General features: G+C 33.3%; 1 protein-coding gene across 1 annotated transcript; it reads right to left on the bottom strand.

Annotated features, from left to right (window-relative positions):
- Positions 1–9,465: 9,465 nt before the first annotated feature.
- LOC110033350 (aspartic proteinase CDR1-like) lies at positions 9,466–10,839 on the bottom strand. The gene has a single exon (XM_020737284.1). The coding sequence runs from the start codon at positions 10,837–10,839 to the stop codon at positions 9,466–9,468; it is 1,374 nt and encodes a 457-aa protein (XP_020592943.1).
- Positions 10,840–11,227: the final 388 nt, after the last annotated feature.

An 11,227-nucleotide genomic window follows, 5' to 3' on the forward strand; every position in this document is an offset into this window, starting at 1 on the left:
TATATATATATATATATATATATATTTGTGGATTATGTTTCAAAATGGATTGAAGCAATTGCTTTACCTAGATGTAATGCTCGGCGTGTTTCAAAATTTTTAATTAAAAATATTTTTACAAAAATATGGAATGTCGAGAGTAATCATTACCGATGGAGGATCTCTTTTTAGGAATGCAATAATTGCAAGAGTGGTGGAAAGATATAATATAATGCATAAAACTTCAACTGTTTATCATCCTCAGACTAGTGGTTTAGCAGAAGTATCTAATCGTGAACTTAAGAGAATTTTAGAAAGGAGAGTTAATCCTAATAAAATGAATTGATCTCTTACAATTGAATGAGCATAAGGCTGGACAAAAAGTTGAATTTGAGCATAAAGCTTATTGAGCTATAAAAGAATTTAATTTCAATTAGAAAGAAGCTTTTGAGAAAAGATTATTACAATTGAATGAGCATAAGGAAATTAGGAATGAATCTTACGATAATGCGAGAAATTATAAGGAAAAGATAAACGAATGGCATGACCGGAAGATATAAAAAGAGATTTTAAACCTGGACAAAAAGTTTTATTATACAATACAAGATTGAAATTATTTCCGAAAAAATTGAAGTGTAGGTTGTCATTTAGAGTTATAAAAGTCTATCCCTGTGGAGCACTTAATATTGAATACCCCATGACTGGAAAAATATTTAAAGTGAATGGGCACAGATTGAAACCATATTTTAATAGTCAAAGACTAGCATTTAAAGAAACTGTAATATTGGGTCACCCAAAATGAGACTGGGAATGTCAAGCTGATGACATTAAACTACAAGCTTTGGAGGAGGCAACCCATATGAATCATTATTTAGTTTGCTTTTAAGTTTTTTTTGTGTTTGATATATTTTACAAATATTTATATTTAGGTCATTATGAAGTCTGTGTATTTGAGAAAAATATTTTGAAACATCACTATTTTCCTAATTTTATTAAAAAATTGAGAATTTATTGGATCAAAATCAAAATCATGTTGTTTTTGGAACTCGCGCATGATGCACCAGATTTGCGCATGATGTTCCAAATTCGAGAGAGCTGGCGCTTGATGTGTTGCAACAATGAAAATGACTTAAATGTTTTGAAAGGCATTTTTTGGCAATTTCTTCTCCTTATAACTCCTAAAAACCAAATCCTAAGTCTATTTTAAGGGGAAAATGAGGGAAAGCCACTAGATTTCGAATCCAATGGCTTCCCACTCCAAAACTACTGTGATATTTCAAATTTTCAACCAGAGAAAGTTGATCAGTTTTGATGCCCACAGATTATATGATCGTGTTCTGGTGAAGAAGAGGCTAACTAAAGAAATGGGATTTAAGAATCAAGGATTCAAAACATTGAATACTCGAGTGGAAGAGATTATTGCGCAGAGACGCTGGGAAGTGTTTTGCTACACAACTATCATTGTAGTCGTCCCTGTTGTGAAAGAGTTTTATGCAAACCTTAATGGGATCAACCAAGAAACATTCTATGTCCGAGGCAAGTTTGTGCAGTTCACTCCTTCAAGAATAAATGAGATGTTTATGATTGAGAATGTGTATATCTTCCATTATGCAAATTTAACCCCTACGAGAGACAATATGAATGAACTCTACTGATACCTTGTAGATGAAGATACGAATTGGGAGGCTAGAGATGTTGGGAATGTAAGTTTTTCGTCATCATTTTTAAATGATACTTCTCAGGCATGACACTTCTTTATTGCATCAAAATTACTACCCACCATGAAGATCAGTAGGGTAACCGAAGAGAGCACTATTTTAAACTATTGTATTCAAACCGAAAAACCAGTTGATATTAGAGCCATAATTGTAAAATTGGTTTTAGGTTTGATTGTGAATGGATCTGCAACTAGACTTGGACAGCCATCTACTATTTTCTACTGTGCAGTCAATCACAAGTACCTTATGAAAGTTGGGAAAATGTGCTTCTTCATTGGAAGCCGATGGATATTGAAGTCTACTGCAGTAGTGCTAGAATGAGATATTAAAACTATATGAATGTGCTAATTAATCAAGAATCTCATAATTTATCACCTATTCAGTCCTACTATAGTTCGAATGCACTTTTGAAGAGAATCAAAAAGACAGAGGAAATGGTGCAAAGTTTTATGCATGTGATTAGGAATAATTTTAAAATGTTGGATTATGTAGATTGGAGACTAAAGGAACATTTTGAACATATTGGGCGTATTGAAGACAGTTTGGTACGTATGTTCAAGAAACATTCTTGGATTGGAGAGGATTTGACTGATGAGTTTCAATATCGACCCTTCTATAAATTGTATGTACACTACCAATTGATGGGAGATATCCAGGAGGACGAGAGTGAAGAAGATGTTTGAAATTAATTTAAGCATGGAACATTTTGTTTAGTACTGCTTGTGTTAGTTTGTTAAGTTAGAGTGCATTTCCTTTCTACTATTGCACTATCTTTGTTTATGCTTTGTATTTTGATGTTTAGATTTCAGTGTTAAGATGTTGGTTTGCTTTAGAACACTGAATTTGATGTTTGCTGGCTTGAAAACTGTTAGTTTGTATTAGTGCGGATTTTATATATAAATATGAATTTTTTGTTGTTTGTGAAAGTTTGGTGTTAGAATGATGTTTATGTATGCTTAAAAATGTTCATTTGAGTTAATTAGAGGTTGACATAAGACAGTACGGAGCAGATTTCCACAGAAACTGAAATTTGGTGAATTTAAGCTTGACGCATGATGCGCTAAATACCCGAACAATCTAGATCGCCTAAAAAACCGTGAAATCGCATGGACAAGATCTATTTTCATTTCTTGGGTCGTCTCCTACCTCTAAACCTTGACCTAGGGCTTCTTATTGAGGATGGTAGAGAGAATTTTGGAGGCTAAAAATCATAGATTCCTTCTTCTCTTGGTAAGAGCTTCACTTTAACTTAAAAATTTTTTATTTTCACTATTGAATTTTCCTACATTATGGAAGATCCAAAATTTGGGATTTTTTATGAAAAAGACTGAAGAAGACTAGTGGTAAAAAGTTTCTTACCAAATAATCTTGCTTAAGAAGTTAGATTTTTTATTTAGTAATTTGTTTGAAATTTATTTGGATTTTTGTAGAATTTCCAATGGCTCCCCAAGTTATGCGAGGAAGGATGTCCGAGGATTTTAATTCATGAAGATTCATTAACTTCAAGGCCCAACATAGTTACAACACACAAATGGAGACCAGAAGATTGATCTAAGAACGGGCATTTACAAAGCTGAGTGGCCAGACTGAAAGGTTGATCCTTGCCAAAAATTGGTAAAGATTATGCTACTTCATTGTAAGAGCAACTGTCCCCACGATTCGGGAGTTTTATTCCAACTTGAGGTACACTGCTGATGACCACATACTGGTTAGAGATAAACAAGTTGAATTCACTACTGATCAAATAAATACTTTTAATGGGCTAAGAAATGTAATTTTTGATGAATATGTTGCATCTGTGATGACTGATTCATCACTGAATGAAGTGCGTACTTTTTTGACTAATGGAAGAGGAGAGTGAAAGATTAAGAATAACAAGATAGTTAATTTCCCCGCTTCCATGTTGACTAGCCAGTCAAAGGTATGTCATCACCTCATTTCTGCTAAATTATTGCCAATGAATCATCTTACCGATGTTACGAAAGATAGAGTTATATTGAACTATTGCATTCAGAACATAAAGGCAGTAGATGTTGGTGCACTTATAGTTCACCATGCTCGAAGTATAGCTGGTAGTTCTACAGGTAGTGTTTTGGGATACTTTGCTTTGATTTTCACCTTATGTGAACAATCAGGAGTAGAGTCCCATACAAATAAAGAAAGATTACAACCACAAAATCTTATTGGGAGGCATATGATTCAAAGAGTTGAATCATTTGTTGAATCTAGAGGGGGAAGAAGGGATAGACCCTTTATATGAGCTGCAAGGGCATCTACTTCTCGCCCTGTATCATTAGAAAACATTATGGACCAACTCATGATTCAACAAATGTACATAATTAATATTCAGGGTCAGTTGAAAGAGATTGGAGCAAGAAATGCTTATAATGATGAATATCAGCAGAGAAATTTTCAGTATGATATGGATTTTGAAAATGCTATGGTGAGACATCTTAAGGGAGAGCCCAATGTAGAATTTCCTCCTTGTCCCAATTTCACTCCCTATACTCCTATTCAGGATGAAGATGTGGAAGAAGAAGAAGATGATGATGATGATGAGGAAGGAGATGAAGACTAATACTTTTATGAGTCTAGTGTAGTTTGCTTTTATGTTTTTTTGTTATTTGTGATTGAAATGTGTTGTATTTTTATTTGAGAACTGCTGTAGTAAAAATTTTTCATGTTGTGTTGTGAACATAATTGTAATAGTAACTATACTCTTTTACTTTTTCTTCATTTTTAGTATTTTAGTCTTTTTTTTTCAGTTTTTTTTATTTTGATTTTAATTCTCAACAAATTCTTTAGAATATATTATGTTTCATTTAATGCTCTAAAGCCTGTATGTTTTTAAAGTTAGTACCTGTAGTATACCTGAGCCTAGTTTCATAATCATAAATCCTCTACAGGTCAGTTTTTATTTTCATGCATTTACTATTTTCTTTCACCTACTAAATTTTGTACTAAACCATTTTTAAATTACTTAAAAACTTATGTTCGGGGGAAAGAAAATTTTGTTTTAAAAAGAAAAAAACTAAATTTTATTTGTCCTCAATTAGGTATATTTTTTTAAATTAATTTAACATGACCTTGGAGATTAGAGTTTAACTTTAAATGACTATGTTTTTGTTTGTAAATATTATGGTATGTTTAGGTAAAAGTTTTTTATAAGGAAGGTTAATTCTAAAGTTAACGTTATTTGGTATGAAAGGATAAGACAATGTTTTTCTATTTAAAGTAAAGGAAATTGTATCTTTGAAGTATTAAGAATTTTAGAGTTTCATGTAAGAAGAAAAGAATGAAACTTTATGAAAAATCATAAACTAATATGAATTTATAAAGTGAAGAAAGGTAAGGAATTTTGACTTTAAGAAGAGGATAATGAAGTTTAAAATTATTAAAGGCTATTCAGATATAATAATCATCACTTAAAAAAGAGAAAGAGAAGAAAGGTTTGAAAAGATCCTAAAATTAAAAAAAAAAAAAAAATTCACAACTCATCCGAGATGGGATCGAAAAGAAACCTGCTGATGTCAACTGGATTCCGATCTCCCACGCTTACTGGTCGTTGGTGGCCATCTCTCTCTCTCTCTCTCTCTCATTTTTTATCTATTCATATATCTACTCACACACATTATATCTATCTATTAAAAAAAATCAATAGGCAATATTATATAATGTCAAAAAGAGGTATACAAAAGAAGGATTTCAGGATCCTCTATCCGGTATACAACTCACAAAAAAGCCTTCAAAAAAAGAATTTTTTTATTAAACTAAAGTATAAAAGTTATAATTTAATCTCTAACGTAAGCCATATTTTTAGGTAGTAAAAGGGGTACTTGAGGACAAGTAAAATTTAAGTTTGGGGATTTTGATACGCCTAAGAATTACCTACTTTTTCATATATATTTTATTCTCAAATTTAATGATTTTTAATGATGTTACACTTTAAAGGAATTTATTTTGCATATTTTTTGTTTCAGGTACAAGAAATGAACTTTAGAAGAAAATGAAGCAAAAATGGTGCAAATTTAGAGTAAAAACGAGTAACAAAGAAAATTCTGACTTGGCTCATTTTGATATGTCTTTCTATGTTTAATCTATTTTACATTTCTCACATGTTTTGAATGAAATTACACTTTAAAGAAAGGTTGTTACATGCTTATTTTTTACGTATATATGTTAGGAGTGAAACGCAACTAAAAAAGGGCGAAACAGAGCTGAAATAGAGCTAAACGAAGCAACATAATGGAGCTGCTACAAAGTGGCACATGATGCACCAAACTGGCGCATGTTGCGCTAAAATTCAGAGAAATGGCGCACGATGCGCCAAAATTGGGGCATGATGCGCCAGAGATGACATTTTGAGGATTAAGGCGGTTCAAGACCAATTTTGGGCGAATTTTTAATGGACACTTGTTCTAAGCACCCCTTTGAGTGATTCAATGCATTTAGACACTTTGGAAGGTTCTTTTATGAAAGGATATGTCTCTGAATCAATGGACATGTCTTTTGAATTCAAAAGAGTTGACTTTTGGATAGAATTTTGGAGGGAATTTTGAATTCTTTATCGAGGGAGGCAGCCTTTTATAAAAGAGCCTTTTATAAAAGAGAGGGAAGGGAAAGTTTAAGGCTTGAAGAGGAGTTTAGTTTTGGGTGGTGTGTGTGTGTGTGTGTGTGTGTGTGAGTGGCATGAGAGTGAGCAGAGTAAGAGGAAGAAGAAAGCAAGAGAAAAAGTTAAGGGCTAGGAGATTTTCTTCATGGATTGTAATAGGAGAGAGAATGTGAGAGATTTCTTCTTCGTTAAACTTCTAGGAGAGAATTGAGAGTTCTTGTAAAGAGAGAAAGGCTTGGAGAGAACTTCTAGGGATTTGCTTGGGAAGGAATATGAGATAAGTTCTGCCTTTTATTTCTTTTATTTTGTAAACTTATTTTTATATATGAAATTAGTTTTTTGTCGTTTCATTCTCATGAATTTTGAGTAGTCTTCTTTATCCTTCTCCCTACTTTGAGATATGGTTTTGTGAAAAATTGATTTTTTTTCTTTGGTTTTAAATGTTAATAATATGTGATGATTTGAGCATTGATCTTCATTTACTTTTCTATTTGACCAATTGAAATGTTAAAACATGTTGAGAAACATATGTTCTAAAAAGAGCAATGATTTCTACAATAGGGGAGAATCACATTTGATTTCATAGGAGAGTATGTCATCCATGGAATTGAGTGCAAATAAATAGGGAAATATACTTTGTTGGATGTAAAATTAGAGATTTTAAGGTGACAGATTCAAATCCCCAATTTGGTCTAGTTGATTGTAAACTAATGCGAGATTGTCAGCCCTTAAGGGAGGGAGTAGTGAGAGCTCTGGAGTGGCAGACGGGATCCTCCCAGCCTAACCACGGAATTTGGGACCAAACTCTGGATTAATCAATATTTTTTATAGCACTTGGAAGATGGTAAAGAATAAGATTGCTCCTATTTGGCACAAAACAGTTTTTATATATATTTTCAAATGATTTTAATTTCTTCACAATCCATATACTCATTGTAAAGGGGATGGATGCTTTCTTAAATTTGAATCTTCCATCAACAAAGACTTTGTGTAGTTTTTATAATTTTACTTTTGAAAGTTTAGTTTTTAGTTAGTTAACTTTATCTTTCAACTGCAATTTACATAGCATTAATTTTAGTAGTTAATATTCAAACTTCACACTTTACTTTTATTTTTATATTTTTAAATTATAAAATAATTTTAAGAATTAACTTATAGGTTTTTTCAATTTCTTTGTAGGATCGATATCTAGGACTCCATTATAGCTCTTTATTACTTGAGCGATATGTATACTTGCGTTGACTTTAAAAGGGATTTGACATTTTAAAAAGAGTTTTAAAGATAAATTATTTTCATAAAATGTAATTTTGTTGAGGTTATATTGCATATTTATTGTTATATTTGTCGTGTGCATTTTGTAATATTGAAAGATATTTGCAAAATTTACACACTAAATCTACGCACATCAATAACTAGTAAGTTAAGCACTAACTCGCTAAGCAAATGCAATAAAGCAAGTGGATGATATGAATAGGTTGGAGGATGAATACAATAGTGTCAAGGTCGAACACAACTTATGGGCAAGCTTCAGGTAAATAGAAAGGTGAGAGTTGCATATGAAATAGTGTTGACGATGACAGCTGACCAAACAAAGTTCTAATAAAAAAATGTTTGGAAAACGTTTGCTTAAGTTAAAGGTAAAGCAATTTATTCGAGTTAACAAACAATAAAACCATTAAAACTTTTCTTCCCACCAAAATTTTTTAGAAACAAAATTTTAATGTTGTCTCCCATCATTGAATTGATTTTATGCAATGTAATTCGGAGCGAGCTTAATTTGTTAAACACTAAGATCATTGTCGATTTTCATGAAATAAATTCTATATAATATACATATATAAAAGAACCTGGTTTTCTGAGAATGAAAAGATGTAACCAATTAAAATGCATATGCAAAATTTAAATGTAATTCATTGTTCAAAAAATTTTTAGATGCCAATATCAATCTTAATAGTAAATACACATTAACAAAATAAAACATAAATTAGTAGCTATCCTTAAAAAATGTACAAGATATCATTTATCTAAAAAAGATAGATTAAGTGAAAATTATCGCTCTTTATATATCTTTTTCTTTTGAATGAGCAACAATTAATTCTTATTAACCAATCATAATGTTAATCATTTTCCTTCATTATACTTTATAACATTTTACCCCAACATATTGGTCAATAATAATGTACAAAATTTAAATTTACTCAATGTTCATCTAAGTTTTAATTCTCTAAAAAAGGACGTAAAATATTTTCTTATGGAAAAATAATTAAAAGTTTATTTAATTAAGTTGACTCAGTGTACACACACACACGAATACATTTTATTAGGCACATATAACTTATATATTGAACTCATATACGTATAAATTATAATTTATCGATGAGCACTTGCATATGCCAAATTGCCCCCACACTCTACCTTGAAGTGTTAGAAATAAAAGGAAACACCATAGTAGATCTAAATTTAAATATAATACACCAACAATGTAGTAAAATTGAATTGAGATTTAAAAAGCACTTCATTATTTAGATCATTTAAGTCAAAAAGTTCAAGGGAATTCTTAAGGTAAATGATTTTGATTGTAGAGCTTCTTTTGAGCATATGTTTGTTTAAATAATTCATAAAATGGTGAAATGACTTAATGTGTTAGGCAGTTCTTCACCTTTCAAATGCTTGCAAATTAACATAGCAATGATAAATATTTGTAAAAAGGCGACCTTTTTCTTTTGGATGAGACTACTATCATCATTTTTAAACTTGATATTAATAGTTACATGTTCTTGAATATGATTAAGAGTAAAATCATCATCAAAATTAACATTAATCTTTAAGTTAATAATGTTATAATTATTTGCTTATTCTTTCCCTTTTTAAAAATTTTGTTGAACAATTGTGGAGCAAAGTAATGAAGAAAACTGCATATAGGACCCTCACAAAGAAATTAGATGTTATGGAATAAGTCGGGCGCTTAAGCAAAGAAGTGAGGTAATAACAAGTGAAATAAAGAAACCGTGGATGCATTTAACACAATTAAAAGTGAAGCGAGCATAAGGTTGCTTGAAAATTAAAGGGAAGATATAGTGTATGAGCATAAAACGTACATGGTAAAATTAAGAGAGGACATATGACTAGCCAATAATTTATACAAGAGAATCAAATTTAGACTGTGGCGCAATCGGTCGGTGCAAAGGTCAGCTGCATGCTGGAAAGGTCGTACCCAATATGAAAGTTTTGTTGTGCAATGTTGCCAAATATGCTGATAGAATCCGGGGTGCTGCCACTAGAGACCATTGCAAGACATAAAATATTTTGAGAAGCCTCCACAAATGCATTGGACTGTTGCAAGACCACTGACGCCCCACCAGAAAATTGGAAGGTGATCTCTGGAAACTGAGCAGAAGCCCCACTTCCAGAGACATCAAAGCAAAGGTTGAAGACGCCATTCGGATCTGTGACTTGGGAAAGGCTAACGCTGCTTTTTACATTGCTCTCCACGGATTGCAATGTGTTATCATCAAGGAGCGTTAGAGTCGTGCCAGAATCAATGATGATGTTGCCTTGGGCAGACGCCTTTATCTGTGTGGGCTTCTCAACAGTGACTATCTTTCCGGCCACGCTGATGTGCTCAAGGCTAAGAAAGTAGAATGTGTCCGGAGAACCGGAGATCAAGGGTGTGGTAACAGCGTTAGAGCCAGAGACAACTGCATTGGAGCCAAAGTTGAGCTTGCTCGTTTCAGATGTTTGGGTTGACGAGGGCAAGCAGTAGGAAAACTTGCTCCCAATGGTAGAGCCGAGTTGGCGGATGAGTGAGAGCTTTCCTCCACCTAAACCAACGAGGCCAGCATCATTCTTGTCAAAAGTGCCATTGCTCTGATGGGTGCACCCAAAGAGAGTTGTGGGGATTTGCACTGGACGACCGCTGGTAGAGTCAAAACCTATTGTCTCCGTGGAGAGGTAGCCTTCGACGATTGACCTGTCACCATATCCATATTGATAGTAGCACTGCAAGGAGGGGCCGCAACTGCTTTGTGGTAGTATCGAGCAAGGGTCGGTATTACAGGAGATTGTTTTGTATGTAGATGAAGCTTGCGGGTCAAAAAGAGGGGCAGTTTGGGAGTAGCATTCATTGCACGGGGCGCATTGGACCCATATGAGATCACTGCCTGTGTCAGCGATGGCGAGGATCTTCTTTGTTGGTGTACCAAGGTAGAAGCTCATCAAGTACTCGAAGGTGTTTGGGGTGATCTCTGAGTAAAAGTTGTCGGCATCATCCATGGGAAGTGCAGAGGAAGAACTACGGGACTTGTGGATGGCATCACGAAAGTAGATGGCACGGGAACGAGAGCGCTCAGCTGCCGCACGTATGCGGGACGAATATGTGGATTTGGGGTCATAGAGCGGCGACTTGGGGGAGTCGCGATGGATGAGCTCTATAGAAAAGCCATTGCTACTACACGATGCTAGAATTGGAAGGTGGCTGGCAACCGAGAGAACGAGCAGAGCGATTGGAAGATGGTATGAAGAGAAGGTCATATTGATGTATGGAAGTTTCTTTATTTTCCTTTGTTGGTTTGTTGGTGATGATTATGGTGCAGAAATATAGTATTTATAGATTCACATAATAGAACAGGGGAGTGAAATATATTTATCTATTCTTACTATTTTATATCATTTCCTAAAGAAGCACAACGGAAAAAACAAACAACGTGACGTGAGTAGCAAAACATGCAACTGTACTTAAAATATATTTATCTATTATTTTATTCCATAGCATTAAAAATGAAATTAATTTCCTTCTACGTGAACGTGCAACTGTACAACAACATTCTCCTTCCTATGACTTTCAAAACAATCCCATATATCCGCTTGAATAGTACGTACAACAAATGCTAAAAGGCAAACAATTAATTATATCCACTTG

Source organism: Phalaenopsis equestris, unplaced genomic scaffold (assembly GCF_001263595.1).
Source record: "Phalaenopsis equestris unplaced genomic scaffold, ASM126359v1 Scaffold001146, whole genome shotgun sequence".
Classification (NCBI taxonomy): Eukaryota; Viridiplantae; Streptophyta; class Magnoliopsida; order Asparagales; family Orchidaceae; genus Phalaenopsis; species Phalaenopsis equestris.